The 16,912-nt window shown below is 40.4% G+C and overlaps 1 protein-coding gene across 1 annotated transcript; it reads right to left on the bottom strand.

Moving 5' to 3' along the window:
- Window positions 1–2,363: 2,363 nt before the first annotated feature.
- Window positions 2,364–16,877, bottom strand: LOC101853905 (tetratricopeptide repeat protein 9C). Its single transcript, XM_005091149.3, has 4 exons — window positions 16,679–16,877; window positions 7,310–7,617; window positions 4,653–4,823; window positions 2,364–3,067 (listed from the first exon to the last, which is right to left on the bottom strand). The coding sequence occupies exons 1-4, from the start codon at window positions 16,801–16,803 to the stop codon at window positions 2,970–2,972; spliced, it is 702 nt and encodes a 233-aa protein (XP_005091206.2). The 5' UTR covers window positions 16,804–16,877; the 3' UTR covers window positions 2,364–2,969.
- Between the last annotated feature and the right edge of the window lie 35 nt (window positions 16,878–16,912).

Consider the following 16,912-nt stretch of genomic DNA (forward strand, 5'->3'; position numbering starts at 1 on the left):
TCAGTAAGAAGTTTTGAAAGCGATTAAGTCAAATTCGATTATTGTAGAGTCTTTCAAAACAAAGGTAACCTTTGTCGTATTGCCTTGTTGTAGCCATAGGACACAGAGTGAGACACATGCTCTTCTATCGTTGAGAAAACTCAATAAAGTAGTAGTTGTCAAGCCACGCACCTTGAAGAAAGTTGGCGCATTCTTTGATACTCACAAAGTCTTTTTGTATAATAATAATATATCATTATGTAACCAACTTAACCCAAACCATTGCTGAGGTAGCAGAGCTTTTGTGTGGCTTTCTGCTTTCATTTCTTTCTTAGTATTACCTTTTTCCAGGCCTTTGAATGGCGACCCAGTGCCAATAGTACGTACCGTGTCAGACACTGTCATAAATTCTAAAGGCCTGCTGCTGCTGCTGCTGCTGCTGCTGCTGCTGCTGCTGCTACTACTGTTGTTTTTGTTGTTGTTGTAGTTGTTTTTGTAGTAGTTGCTGTAGCTGCTCTCCCTTACCCTTCGATCCTCCTGTTCTTCTTCCTTAAATGTAATTAATATACCCATTGCTGTGTTCTGCTTCTTCTACTTCTATTAAAGTTTCAACTTTGTGACTGCTGTTTTTGCCCGAATTGACTCCGTCCTCTTCCTCCTCCTTCTCACCCTCTTCCTCCTCCTCCTCCTTCTCCTTCTTCTACAAAAGATCTCGACGATTGAAACAACGGATCAAATAAGTTGCCGTCAAGTGTGGCTTGGCTGCACTCAACCAAACTCAAGCCCAGCAGTGGCTTCCTGATAAAACCGGTCAACCCACAAAATTGAGGGTTGGTTGGTTTTATCCAGGAAAATTTGAGCGACATAACCGTCTAACCCACGCAGTTTCATTCAAAGCAATTTTTAAAGGAAAAAAAGGTCTACAGATTTTCGGTAAAGTGTTTTTATAGGCGTTTAAAGCATTGATTTATCGCTAGACGCCTTTGTTTTGAAATAAAACAGTTTTTTCCTTCTCCTGTAAAATTTACCTCGCTGGGGTTAGTCGGTTTTATCACAAGGTCGACGATATTATATATTGTTTTTTTTTAATTGATGCTTAACATAAGCTAGTTTTAAAGGCTTGATTTTAATGATTGTGCTTTCTGTTTCCATTTGCATATATAGGGACTTTAAACAGGCTGCTTTTTTTTCGTTTCTTGTTAACCCTTTCCGTACGCCTGGGGTCATTTTGTACCCCAGGGGTTGTATTCCTCACATTTCAGAATAATTCTAGTGCGAAGATCTCTTTGAAAATTTCAGTATTTTTCAAAAAATCATTTCGACAAACAGCTATGCAAAGCGTACGGATCGGATTAACAAATAAATTTCCTCTTTGGAAAGTGGGGGCACAGAGTTCCCCACGTCGTATGGATACGATAGTAAAACACGACGAACGGATAGCGTTAAGTTGGTGTTCCGTAACTTACTCAGTACTATTGCAAACTTTTCTCTGAAGTGAGACTACACGGTCAGATTCCTGTATGCAGTCATTATTACTTTCGTTGAAGTGTAATCAATAAATTGTAGTGCTTTGTACTATTTTATACCTCTGACAATGACTGTAATAACACTTTTTTACGTTGTATAAGTGAGCTTGGCATTCAGTAACTTGCATGATATTACACGACAGCCAGAAGTAAAAGGGTCGTGGAACTGTCATTTCATTGCCATTGGCCAAAATCTGAACTGATGCTCAACAGTTCTGTCCCAGTGTTTCATTTCAACCCTCGGAGTTATATTCTTTGGGTATTTATGTGGACTTCCTATACTGTATTGTGTGTGACGGTGTTCTCCATAACTTACGCGGTACCTGAAATTGAACCCCTCGTATCTTTTGAAGGGCTTTTAACAAAGTGCTGTCATTTTCTTTTATGATACTCTTCAACCTGAATAACATTATGTCTCAGCCTCAAGTCATTTACAAGCATTTCAAAATTTGGTTGCTATGTCACAGAATCTGTACTCCACCTGAAATTTTGACCCATAAGTGTCAAGACGAGGCGGAATCGGGCGCTCGCCAGTTTTTGGGCATACACGGGGTAATTGGTATTATCTTAAAGCCTGTTCATTTGCCTTCCTTTTGGTGAAAAAAACATTCATCCATGATGAATAAAAGTCGAAATATTTGTGATTGAAAGGAGGACAAGGTCACCTGGTTTCAGAGGTAAAATTAGTGAGAAAATGGCCGCCAAATTTAGGAAACTTCTATGCCTGCGAGTCTTTGAAAACTGAAAATTTACATTTTTTTGTGCCCTTCATCAATGTTTTTCTGTAAAAATCCTCATAAAAATGTGTTTTTAAATGGACATAAAAGGTGTTGAGTCAAAAAAAGAAAATTAGAAAAAAATTGCCCAGTGACCGAAAAATGCAGATTTTTTAAATGTCATTTGTTCAACGAGCGCCTGATTTCACTATGATGCCCAACGTATATAAAACATAGTTTATAACATCTTACTAGAAATAGAGATAAATTACAGTCAGAGCTCGACCTGTAGACATAACAAATGTTTGATATTTTCAGTCAACACATCATTCAGTATCTCTTGTCATCAAAAAGTACTCAACACACAGGATAATAATGACTCTGGGTTCACAAGGAACGGAAAGCAAGAGCGTTCATCGTTGTAGCCACCATTATGTTAGTTGTCTTCTTTACATACACTATCAATAATAATTCATAAAGCACTTCATACACACTAACAAAGATGTCCCTTGATCATGCAACTCAGAAATTTGCATAGACAGAGAGGAAACCATTAATAAACATTGAATGGTCCAAATTTTGATGAAGGCAGAGTCCACTCACTGAACCTGAATTCTCATGGCAAAAGAATCATCAGGCCACGTAGCCAATCCATCAAACTCTCTTTGACGGAAAGCTGAGCGGATTAAGACACATTCAAATTTATCTAGCAACTAATCTTCCTTACTCATTTTGAACTCTAATCAGGTCAGGATTTGAACATAGCTTTGTATTTCTGCGACAATTCCTTGTCCTGTTTCTTGATGGCAACCTTGCAGAGATCAATGTGCTTCCTCACACTTGCATCTATCGGACAAGAAAACAGAAGAAATATGACTCCAGGAGGTACAAAAAACCCACACATCAATAAGTGCCTACCCTCATGATCTAGATATTAGACGTTATACATAGATACCAAAATAAGATATTCTACTTTTAAGAAACACAGGAGGAAATATGCATAAATAAAAACGAACACATACACTATAATACACACACACACACAGCACAAATACACACATCCACTCATACAAACCCATAAGGCACTATTACAAATTCTTAAAAGCCACACTGGAGAATTTTCATCCAGATTTTAGTTTTAAGTAAGAGTTTTACTGCACTTGCAACACAATAAGGTTTATAAATGCCAAACATTTAGTTTTAGTTTTAATAGAGGTTTTACGGCGATCACAACTGTAAAAGGTCATATGAGCGCCAGAAGATTAGAGGTGTTACAAGAGAGTAACAAACATAAAAAAGAAGAAGGGGAGATAAGGATGATAGATGTTTGATAGGAAAGAAGAAGCAAACCACACCAGAGCACCCACAACCACCCACGTGCCGAAGATTAGAGATGTTACAAGAGAGTAACAAACCCAAAAAAGAAGGCGAGATCAGGACGATGTTCGATAGGAAAGAAGGAGCAAACCACACCAGAGTACCCGCCATCCATCCACCATCCAGATTTGCCTACATCAGAGTCATAATAAAAACTGATCAAAGTCCTTATCAACGCACACGCGAACATATGACGTCACATATAATAAACGTCACAAGAAACAAAGACACAATATAGTGCACATCACTGGCCTTACAGTCATTAAGATCTGCATTTTTTAAAAAGCCTAGGGCTGAGTCATATAGCTGTTATCCTCATCTAGCACAAGCCATTCCCTCAAAAAAGATTATTTGTTAGTAGCTATTACAGAAAGGAGCCAAATGCAGTATTAGAAGAGGAAATACAGAACAGTAATACTGCATAAGACAGAAAGGAGCACCCCACAGTTTTGGAAAATAAACCTATGCAGCATAAAATAATACAAAAGTAAAAAACAATCTGCCTTCCATAATATTAGAGCACTAAAAAATAGAAAATAAAAACAAAATGGTCCATAAGCATTAAAAGTTGCCCCCTACACTTTCAGAATATAGATCAATTCGGCATAAAAGCAACTAATTATAAAGATAATCTTGGGCTTTCTATGACGTTCTAGACATAGAAAAGCAAATACAAAAATGTCTTATACACATTATTTTCCACTATGTACGAGTGTCTTTGTTATCGTGAGGTCAGCAGAAACATCATAGAAACTATCCACTGATAATGCATCTTTGTAAAGAGCCTTAGAAAGTGGAGATGAAAGCAGATGACAGAACATGATAAGAGATCAGAAAAGGGAAAGGAGGTGAAAGGAGAACGTTTTAGAGAAGAAAATTTTTTGTCACTGACAGGTTTCCAACCCGGGACCTATTGAATGAGCCCATCCCCCCCCCCCCTTCCCATAAATTCACCATGACCAAGAAATAGCAAATGCATCTAATGGCCCAAGGACAAGGGAGTTTTCTCTAATTTTTCAAAAAATTGACCACATCTGCAACTCATGTGTAATACCTTGGCCAGCTTTCTCCAATGCAGTGAGAGCTTCTTCAAAGTCTCCGAGAGCATATAGCGAGGTCCCTTTTCTGTACAAAGCTTTGACATTACCAGGACAAGATTCAAGAGCTTTATTGCAAAGGTCAATGACCCTCCTGTACTTTGGCTCTGATTCCTTGAGTAAACATGCTGAGGAAAAAGACAAGTCCATATAAACTGTTTGATCAACCAACATGATATATGTACAGTAGAACATGGCTAAAGCTGGACATTTTGTTCCAGAAGAAAAATCTCGCTGTGAGTTCCCGCTATAGGAATGCAAAGAGGAAATTATCGAAAATTTTCTAAATATCTACATGAATACGTCCCTGCTATATCAATAAAATTTGTGCTCTTGATTAGTCTTCCTTTTCTTGTCAACTTCATTGATTACCTCGGCTTTCAATTAGAGTGAGAAGCATTTCCTTTTGTTCTTGTTGGAAGCCATCTTTTCCCCGTTCTCATTGCTTGTGCTGTGTATCATACTGGAAAGGCAACGTACATATGCCTATGAGCACCAACGATCGCAATTCAATGAATCAGGAATTCACACACTACATGCTCTCCTCTTTTTTTACTTTTTGGCCTAGCCTAGGGCTATGGCATATACACTCTCATCCTGAGCCTCTAAGCTACGGCACATCACTTTTGAAGTGCCTCACGTAACGCTTCTCTCCGCACCAGCTCTCTCTGTCGCCTGCCCCACCTCACTCATCACTGGATTGGCCATTCACAACGCCGCACCGCTGAATGCCAGTTTGGAGCCTGCCTACAGCCCCCCAACCCCCTTCCCCCAGCCGGAGCTTGCTCCATCTCTCCCACTGTATCCGAGTTCGGGCCTTTCCTTGCCCTGCTAAACCCGAGCACAGGTAATTGAGTTTATATATAGAAAAAAAGGGGGATTCCGGTAAGGTCCCGCTGTAGGGATGGTCCCGCTGTAGCGGGAGCCGCTGTAGTCGAGTTCTCCTGTATTATTTCCTTCAATAAACAAATCCTATATTAAGACTGGGATGAGAAAACAAATCCAATAAAAGAAATTTGCATAACTGTTGAAGGAATTAAGAGTTGAAGCAGAAAGTAGTTACATTTATTATATAATTAAGTAATTTCTCTGTCGATTAGTCATCTTTGCTCTGTAGCTAACCAGACAATTCAGTTTCAAGGATTTGTCTCAAACTAATGTATAAAGCATCAACTCATCAACATTTTAACTTCCTTAGTTTCATAGTCATTTCTCTAACAAAACTAAACATCTTGATGGCATTGGAACTGTACAAACTCCCCTTTTAAAAAAAAGTTAAGAACAAGATTTACAGTACATAAGATGCTTTCTGAAAGAGAACAAAAGCATACATTGGGTCTCTTGTGTACTAGTTAGGTTCTCCATTGCAACACACAGAAGACCTGAGTTTGATTCCTGACAGGAGAAGCTATTATATTTAGCATCTCCATCTTGTCTATTGATATACTAAATATATTAAGTGTCAGTCCAGGTTCGCTCCTTGCCTCTGAAAAAATATAAATTGTGATGATGGGGGCATAACAACATATTTACAATCAGGTACAATCGATCAAAAAAGCCTACTTATTGTCAGTAATACATTGGAGTCCACTTAACAGCAACCCAGATTAGAGCAACCTCTACCAAGCAACAATCTAAGCTCATGTGATATGATTTTCCTCAAATAATAACAGACAGCATCTGTGTAGCGCAAATTCCCCTTCAACAGTTGTCTATGCGCTTTACAATTTATATTATTCCCCCAACAGACCTGATAGCATTCTGAAACAATCTCAACTTCCAGAGAAGCATACAGTGCAGGCTGCCATTTTACAGGCGCTAAAACATTAACACACAGTGCTTATAAGATCTCACGCTGTCTACGGACGGGTGCCCACTCACACCTGGGTGAAGTGAGGAAAATGTGTGTTAAACGCCTTTCCCAAGGACACAATGTCCGGCCCGAGGCTGAACCACCGAATCCGCAACCTGAAGATTATGAATTCAATAGCCTAACCACGAGACTATATAAATAGTTCCCTTCAATAGCAACCTTTTCCTCCAACAACAATCTCCAATGTCTTCATTGTTTGGCAATTTTATTTTGCCGATACAAAAACAGTGTGAACACAGACTGACTCAAGATGTTTGTGTGCATTGATCCTTCTTCTTTTCTGTATCTCCTCATAACACAATCTCTTGCAAAAAAATACACCAAGCTCCGGACTGGAGCTCAGTTCATAGCAGGCCACAAAGAACTACCTTACTTCAAAGTATCCGCTGGCAGGCAGGGGTGTCATGGCCATTGTGCATAACATAACTCATTTCTGCCCTGTGATCTAGCATCCATTCATTGATATTGCCAATGTTCTCACTTTCGGACATAAAAACGTCACCACATCAAGCAATTAAGACTTGTGTATGTGAGTGTGTATGTGTGTTGTGTGTGTGTGGGGGGGGGGGGGGGGGGGGGGGGGGGAAAAAAACCACCCCCCCCCCCCCCCCTTGATAATTCAGCAAAGTATTAACCTTCGCCCAATAACAACCAAAGCTTGCTTCCCAAAAAGGATGCTGTTAAGAAGACATGACTGTACATAAACGAGCGGGGCAATGAGTGAGGGTTGGGGTTGCTCACCTGCTAAATTGTTGTGACAGTCACAACTCAGTCTCCGAGCTTCAGCCTCCATCTCAGGTGACATCTGTACCTTTTCCATCCCAGGGGCATTTTCTCCAAAAGCAGCAGCCAAACCACCAAGAGGGGAGGGAGAGTTGATACTGAGACCTTTGATGTACAGCATGGCTCTGTGATAACTGCCAACAGCTCTCTGATACTGACCCTCCTTGAAGGCAGCATTGCCTTTATCTTTGAGTTCCCTGGCCTTGAGAACTTTGTCATCATCAGTGAGTTCTGAACTCTGATGTTTCCCATCCATGGTCTTAATTCTGTAAAAGTACAGATGGATACACTATTTTGAGCAATGTTATAGAGTCACTGTTTTTGCCATCCATCCAGATATTATAGAGTCAAAAATACAAAAAATGGTATACACTATATTCTTATAATTTATCTGATTTTCACCTTATAATAAACACACTGTAGTCTCCACCTAAGCTCCCAGTGCTTGGGGGCCAGGAAAATTGTGGGATCTTTGACGAATAGGATCTTAGCCGACACATCAAATGGAGAATCCACTGTGACTCATGTTCAGGCCCACAATTGGTGAAATGGTCTCCCTTTACACTGAAATAAACTGACGTGATCCCTGGGTGGGGTTAACGACTTATGGCCAGCAAAGAGTGGTCAGCCTTGATGACCAGTGACAATGGCATGAGGCATGCCATTTTCGCTGATTTAATCATGAGTCTCAAGATCTATGTTGACCCTATTGCTCCTCTTCTTTACCTGACCGAGTTCCCCCACCTCTGTCATAACACAGCACTGTGTTGTGATCGCACCAATTAAAATTCCGTCTGTCTAGCAAATTCATGAGCCTGATATGAACGTATCGATAGGCCCTACCTACCTACCATGCATGTAATGTAAATTCAGGTAGAGATCTATGAGTTTACACCTCAGTGTGATCCCATCTGGAGCAAACATAGTACTATCCAATCGAGATTTACAACGGTGCTGGGATTATATTCTTGCGAGTGGTTGATCTGTGACGCAACAGGCAGTACAATGACTGAAAATTTTAATTGATTGATCAATCAGCAATGTGCGCCTGGGTTTTTGCACCGTAAACTATGATCTGAAATATGCGATCTTAGCAACATGTAATCATACAGAGCGGGATCTTACGGAGGACTTTTATATTATATAGTAAAAATTCTGTTTGATTAAAACAGCGGGATCTTAAAGCGAACCAAAATCGTAGGCGGTGGGATCTTAGGCAGAGGCTACTGTAACAGAAACAATAATGGATTGCACATAAGGGGGTATGGGACAGGGGAGACATTCATTGCTAACTACTGGACCAGTATTTTTTTTTGTCTTAAAATTTTGTTCCACGTAAATAACAGGGTGGTACAGATACAAGTCATTTCTTTTACTTCTTCCCCACTTCGAAGGTTCGGTGCAAGACTCCAACAAGCATCATTATTTAAAGTGTAATTTAGCATAAGTCTTGTATTTACACCTTCCCATTGACTTAGACCCCAAATCAGAGAACTTGGATGAGTTCTACAAAATGAAGTGTGGTACCAGATAATGAACTTTGATTCTTTCTATCATCAGCTGTCTTTATCATCGACAAGGTATTAATTTTCAAAATCTTGAAGATGGGCAAGACTTTATTTTAATCACAATCAGAAATCTGGAAAGGTCAGCCACAAGGCCATTTCACTAAATATATTTTATTATATTGTGATACAACCATCGAAAGCTTGGAAAAAAGAGAAACCCAAGCAACTAATTACCAGTCCAAGAAAGAACTTGTGTGTCTTGTTCCATTTGCAGTGGGTAACATGAGGTGCTGGAAATAATTAAGGGGGGAAAACAAGTGGAAAGGCATGCTAAGAACATGCTCAAGGATGGTTATGGAATTTTAAAAAATTTGTTTGTATTTCAGTTTTATTATAAATCACATGAGATTTTTACTGGGAGTTTTCCAGCATAAGTACAGTAAGAACGTCAGAGGGACTCACAGAATGGTTCGAGATAACATCCGGCGTAAGACAAGGTAGTGTGCTATCACCACTACTATTTATCATATATATATGGATAGAATTACAAAAGAGGTCAACACAGAACCAGATGCCTTAAATGAATTACTCCTCGCTGATGACCAAAACTTGGCACACAAAGAAGAACGAAGTCTCCAACACCACACCACCAGATTAATCTAAGAATGTAACAACTACGACATGAAGATCAACATTAACAAAACAGAGACAATAAAAGTAAGCAGAAAGCCAGAACCACTCAGGATACACATCAACAACAAAAGTCTCAGACAGGTCCAAGAATTTAAGTACCTCGGAAGTATATTCACAGAGGATGGGCGACGGAACAGAAAAATAGAAACATGAGTGCAAAAGGCCAGTAATGTTAGTTACCAGCTTACTCCACTACTGAAACATCCTAACATCCCCATGACAACAAAACTTAAAATGATCAACGCCATATTCATCCCAACACTCACTTATCAATGCCAAACATGGACCTTGAACAAGACAAACATTAGAGTATAGAATTACAACATGTGAAATGCTATGCCTTAAAAAAGTAGTAAACAAGACCAGACGAGACAAAATTAGAAACTCAGTACTCCGAGAAATGGTGGGCACAAATGATGTCATGCATCATATCCAACACCAAAGAATCAAATGGTTCGGACATCTCCTACGATTACCAATACACCATCCAGCACAACGAGCCTACATCCCAAAATTCGATGGCAACAAGGCTAGAGTGTGACCAAGAAAGACCTGTATAGATGGAGTCAGGGAAACACGGCGAAAATGAAAATGGTGAAATGGTATAGGTTTAACGCCCGTATCAACACTATTAGGTTATTTAAGGGGCGGGACTTCCTAGTTTAACGTCCGTCTCTGATAGGACCGAGCCAAGTGGGAAGTTCGTGTAAAGTGCCTTTCCCAAGGACACAACGTCAGACCGAGCTGAGGCTCGAACCCCCGAACTCGCAATCTCACGATTACGAGTCCGGTAGCCTAACCACTAGGCTACCGACGCCACCGGGAAACACGGCATCCCCCTGACCCAAGCTCTCCGGCTGGCGACAGAGAGACCTCTCTTTCTTCCCGCAATACCCGAAAAAGGGTACAAGGGGCGGATAAAAGAAAAGTAAAGTAAAGTTTTCCTGCTTGGAATGTTTTATTTAGAGACTTGGTGGATTCAGTTATTGTTAGGGAAGATTCATAATTCGGTGATCTTGTAGTTCCATTCGTTAAAGTCCACGACCCATTTGTTTACATCCAGAGAAGGGTACCAGAAAAGAAATCCATAAGTCTTGATAACCAATAAATAGGCAACACAAAGAGCAGGGATGCAACCTAACTCTGCCGTAAGCTGACAAAATGCCTTTTTTCATTTTGGCGCGAAAATTTTTTATTTGCTAAATCGACAGTCTGACCTGTTACCCTACTTGTGTAAAAAAGATAAAAGTGAAACTGTGACAAAGTTTTTAAAATAAAATAACATTCAAATTTCGAAAGAACGCCTTTTTATATGGTTACGCTGACAATTTTTTAAGAGTTCACCACGGCTTTGGAAAAAAGGCGCCCTGTCAGCAAACTCTGTTCAAGGAAAACGCAGACAGAATGCCTTTTTATTGTCTGGTCCCAACATTGTAACAGTGATTCTTGTCTTGGGTATGATCATGCACACACAGGCTTATACACACACACACACACACACACTCAAACACACACATATACATATTATTACACATGTACACATACAGACTCACAGACACACACTCACATGCACACAAACACACACCACACACACACATACACACACAAACAAACAGTCGTACACACAAGCACACTCAGGCTTACACACACACATACACACACACGCACACATGCAAACTCACTCAAACAAACACAGACACACACTCACACACACAAACAAAATACTTACAAACACACTCACATACACAAACACACACACACACACACAAACACACACTCACTCACTGACAGAGACAAACGCACTCACTCTGACTCACTCATAAAGGCACACACAGACACACACACACACACACACACACACACACACACACACACACACACAAACATACTATTATAAAAGCTAACACTGAGAGACAGACGGACACACACATTTACACACACACGTGTACACACATACACACACACACACACATTATACACAACACACACGTACACAGAGAGAAGAGAGAGAGAGAGAGAGAGAGAGAGAGAGAGAGAGAGAGAGAGGGAGAGAGAGAGAGAGAGAGAGAGAGAGAGAGAGAGAGAGAGAGAGAGAGAGAGAGAGAGAGAGAGGGGGGGGGAGGGAGGGGGCAGAGAAATGATCGATCTCTTTTTAAAATTTTCATCCATGTGAAGATATCTAGGTGTTATAATAAATATAATATGAAGTATGAAGCGGTTTAAACTAATATTAATAAATCTCGATGGACAAGACTGCGGACAGGATGACCTCTTTGACGTCACAATGACCCCTAATTCTACTCGAGAACCATGGGCATGGGTGCCGTCCAGTTGAAATTGCATTGCCTATAAATTGTCCAGTCAGTGGTTAAGTTATCTTTAGATCTAGGCCTATCAGCTTTGACATCAAATGCATACACAGTGGCTGACCTGCATAGAATCTACCTGACAATTCGAAAACAAAGTTTGCTTATTTGTGGTATCAAATCAGGCTACATGCGACCCACTTTTCTTATTTTGATATGCTGATTCCGAAAATAAAATCAGTTTTTACCAGCGATTCTACACACATAGTTTAATCATGCAAAACTTCAAAGGGATTCTGTGCCTCATCTCCCGTCTCCCAATTCTCACTTATCAATAAAAGGTGTGCACGGCTAAATACATTTCGCAGACACAACACCTTTTTTTCGTGCCAGCGACTAAAAAAAAGGCGTTCTGACAGCGAACATCTAAAAAAAGGCATTTTTATTAAAACGCAAGACAAAGCTGACAAAACACCTTTTTTCGTGATTATTTGTTTATTTCTCAAAGAAAATAAACAAAATTTATGTTGTACATACGGAATGACATTCTGATGAAGGTGCGAGTTCAAACGTTGATGTAGATCTGCTTGTGCAAAATAGTCGAGATATTGTTACTAAAATTGTAAGAAAACTGAAAATTGTTGATTTCTCAAAACTGCTCTGGACAAAAAAAGGCGTTTTGTCAGCTTACGGCAGAACAGCAAACATCAACTCCCTGAACCCCCCCTCCCCCTCCATATTTTTTTTTTGGTAGTGTCAATTGCCACCCAGTGACGCGGTGGCAATTGACAAAAATTGACTTTTTGTCAATTGCCACCGAGTAAATTGGAGCTCTTTTGCTTTGGAGGGTAGATCTAGATCTAGCTTATTGTGCTCAAGTGCTCGGTGTTGTGCGTTCGCCTCTCTGTCCCTCTGTGTGTGTTTGTGTGTGTGTGTGTCTTTTCCCCACCCCCGTCCCCCGATTTATGTTCCCCGATATAACGTGAATTTCTGCTTGAGTTTGTGTGCGTTTGTGACCTTCTACTTTTAGAATTGCCTGTGTTGGTTCTACACCAAAGTGTAGGCTAAGGCTAGCCTAGATCTAGGCCTACGTCTCATTGAAAACACGCCAAGTTGGTACCGTAGCTCTAGACTACATGCTCGTCCAATGAAATTAGTATTATTATGTATAAATGCTAAAAATAGATCTAGATCTAGTGTTTTTTCAGACTTGACACCGCTTCACTTGGTGGCAATTGACAAAAAGTCAATTTTTTAAAACGCAGTGGCTATTTTTACGGCGAGCCGTAAAGATAGCATCCCAGGCTATTTTTACGGCGTGCCGTAAAGATAGCCTCCCAGTGAGTCCCAGGCTATTTTTACGGCGATCCTCGAAATGCGACCCTACTCCGCCTCTCATGTACGCGACATGCCTCAATGTATTAGATCTAGGCCTATAGTAGGGGCCCTTCAAAATATAAACTTACACCTCAGAGGGGAAAGGGTGTTATTGGCTTCATAATTATTATAGTCTTTATTCTGGACTTTTAAACAATTCAATGTTTTTATGTTCTTTACTAGGACCTTGTTGTTGTGGGATTCTTTCAAATAATAAAATAGATCGCATTTTTTAAGTTTTTGTTTTTTGTTTTCTGATGTGCTCATATTATTACTGTCCATTTTTACGGGGAACAGCTCACCCCAAGGGTGATTCTTTTTCCAATTCATATATAGGAAAAAAAATTATACGGCATAAGAAATAATGAAAAAAGTAAATTTTGATAAGTCCGAAAATATGAAAGTTGCCATGGAATGGAAACAGCACCAACATGCAAAACAAATAATTATTTTTAAAAACCGAAGGCTTCTACTATCTAGCAAAATTGCATGAAAATTCATGGAATGGTAGATACAGATACTATGGTCAATCGTACTGAGCAAAATTTTGATATTTAAATGAAAAAAAAAAATATATATATATATGTGTGTTCCTGTACCCTGAAATTGCATCACAATAATTAATAAATTAATCACTGTGAACAACAACAAAATATTTTACACCTCTATCAAAAATCTGCTCAGTGCAAAGGAAGGAGGAAAATTTTTATAGGCATTCCCAAGGCGAAAAGTGTTAACTCCAAAATGGCCGCTCTTCTTGTGGGTGTGGTACATAATGTAGTGATGTCTGTGAATGAGATGATGATGCTGGCAGTGGCAGTGGTGATGGTTATGATAATGACGAGGAGGTGATGGTGGTGGTGATGATAAAGAGAGGGTGAATGATGATGGTGGGGAGAAAAAGGAAGAGGTGGTGGTGGAGAAAGGGAGAAGGAAGATGAAGAAGAGAATAGAATGATGATGGTGAAGAGGAGGAAATGGAAAACCTATGAGGCTGTTCAAATATAATCTTACACTTTTGGGGACGTTTTTAAAACACAAAACCCAAATACCACTTTTCTCACATTTGCCTCCAACCCCCATCCACACCAATTTAATATTAGTACTTTTTCCGATCTTCAACTTCCATTATTATTTTAAAGATACCTGTACTGTACGTGGCTTTTTTTAACCAGCTTGTAAAAAAAAAATCATTTCAGTTAATACAATTTAATCAAACCATATGAACTAGAAAGAATGCATAAATGTGGAAGACATTGAGACTCTTGTCAATGCAATAGGTACGTACCTTACAAATAAAAGACATCAAGACATTAAAAGATCAGCAAATCAGTTGCAAAGTTACAAAGAAACATTAAGAAATTAGATATCCACCGACAGAATTTTCATCATAATTTCAAAATTATTTGTAACCCCCCCCCCCCCCCCCCCTTTCCTCTCAAAAAAGAAAAAAAGCAACGACGGGGACCTGCAGTGATCATGCAGATCTGGGTCTTGTTACTGGCATTTATCCACTTTTTCTTTTACCTTTTCTTCCCAGTCATGAGCAAAACGTTCATCTCACAGAAGTGTCATATTCGGTTAACCTCCCCACCCAATCTTACACTTTTCTTACAGAAGCCAAAGACACCCTTTCCCCTCTGAGGTGTAAGTTTATATTTTGAACGGCTCCTACTATAGGCCTAGATCTAATACATTGAGGCATGTCGCGTATATGAGAGGCGGAGTAGGGTCGCTTTTCGAGGTTCGCCGTAAAAATAGCCTGGGACTCACTGGGAGGCTATCTTTACGGCTCGCCGTAAAAATAGCCACTGCGTTTTTTAAATTGCCACCGCATCACTCGGTGGCAATTGACGCTACCTTTTTTTTTTTAGGTCTGGAGGGCTCCCCTACTCTTGACTATAACGAACGAAACTACAAAATCGCCCCGAATTCTCATAGTATTCACACACCCTGTGCGAATACAATTCCATAGTTAACTATCATAGTTTACACACCCTGTGCGAATAACTATACAGTAGAATCTATGTACAGCCTTTTCCCTTTTCAAACAAACCGAAAAGAAAAAGAAATATATGCGGTCAGTCCAAGGACCTAACATTAACAACCTGTACAGTAGTCTCCGCCTAAGATCCCGGTGCTCGGGAGCAAGGAAATGCGGGATCTTAGGCGAACTGGGATCTTAATCGATGAACCCAGGGAAGAATCTATGGAGACCCATGTTAAGGCTCACAATCGGTAAAACGGTCTCCCTCCACTCTACAATGAACTGGCGTGACCCCTTGGTGGGTTTAAGACGTATGGCGAGCAAACAGTGGTTAACCTTGATGACCTATCATAGTGCATAGTGGCATGAGGCGTGCCATTTTCACTTATTATCCTATCATGAGTCTCAAGATCTACGCTTATCCAGTTGCCCCTCCTCTTTACCTGTCAAAAATGTATAGCTTTCCATCTCTGACCAAGTTCCCCCCCCCCCCTCCAAACCGCCTTTGTCGTTATACACCATTATGTTGTGAACGCACCAATTAAAATTCAGTCTGTCTCGCAAATTCGGGAGTAGAGACAACTGCTGCAATGGTCAAGGAAGAGTTCACGGTTCAATGTGATCCCGGATCCCGCCTGGACCGAACGTGTAGGCCCTACATACCTAGCGAGTGATGCCAGTTTAGGTGGCGAGCTCAGGTGTGAGAGCGATGCGTGGGGAAAACAAATGCGTCGGTCAGTTCACACCCTGGTGTGATCCCGTCTGGGGCAAACATTAATCATTGTATCGCTTCATCGAGTTTTACAACGTGTATGTGATCACATTCACGTTAGTGGCTGATCTTTGATGCGACGGACAGTTTATTGATCTCAACTTTTCACTCTTGGTTGATCGGCTGTCCTGCCCGGGTTTTTGTTTAGCAAATCATGATCTGAAATGCGGGATCTTAGCCGAATGTAGACCATCACTGCCATCAGAGCGGGATCTTAGGGGTGACTTTTGTATAGTAAAAATTATGTTTTCCTAAAACAACGGGATCATAAGCGAACTGGGATCGTAAGCGGTGGGATCTTAGGCGGAGACTAGATCTACTATAAGGGTAGCCCGGCGCTTTTTCGGTAGTTCCCACCCCGCATTTGTTATTCGCCGGTTTTGGCCCCAAGAGTAGGGGGGTTTCAGGGGGGCTTGCCCCCCTGACCTAATAAAAACAAGGTGGGGGGTTTCAGGGGGGCAAGCCCCCCTGAATTTTACCACAATTTCATGTTTTGCAGTTGTTAGGTTTGACATCTTAGCTTGCCGCGAATCAAACGTATATATAGATTTTAGATCTATATCTAGATATAGATGTAGGTCAGGCTCTATCAAATAAGGGGGGTAGGAACTACCGAAAAAGCGCCGGTAGCCCTGTATAAGTATATATAGATCTAGATCTATAACCTCCTTGGGTCAGTCTTACCTTTTTCTGTCGCACAAGATTCTAAATCGAAAGTAGCGGGGCTGAAGAACGGGCGACAACAAGGAAGGAACGGTGGAAGGAACTTCCTTTGATTCCCTTCCTTTGAAGACTTTCCTGGTTTTCATGATAAATGAAGGGGTTGCCAAATTTGATGTCAATTTTATCTTATATGATTGTAAATAACAACACAAGAGATACGTTTGACAGAAAATATACCATATTCTTGAGACAGGA

Source organism: Aplysia californica, unplaced genomic scaffold (genome assembly GCF_000002075.1).
Source record: "Aplysia californica isolate F4 #8 unplaced genomic scaffold, AplCal3.0 scaffold00026, whole genome shotgun sequence".
NCBI classification, from domain to species: Eukaryota; Metazoa; Mollusca; class Gastropoda; order Aplysiida; family Aplysiidae; genus Aplysia; species Aplysia californica.

Bases quoted from the DNA above. Each gene is read 5' to 3' on its own strand.
- LOC101853905 (XM_005091149.3), bottom strand. From the start codon at position 16,803: ATGAAAACCAGGAAAGTCTTCAAAGGAAGGGAATCAAAGGAAGTTCCT. The intron at 4,824-7,309 runs GTGAGCAACCCC...CTTTTTCCTCAG, and splicing joins CTGTCACAACAATTTAGCAG to CATGTTTACTCAAGGAATCA. The intron at 3,068-4,652 runs GTATTACACATG...CTTGTCCGATAG, and splicing joins ATTGGAGAAAGCTGGCCAAG to ATGCAAGTGTGAGGAAGCAC.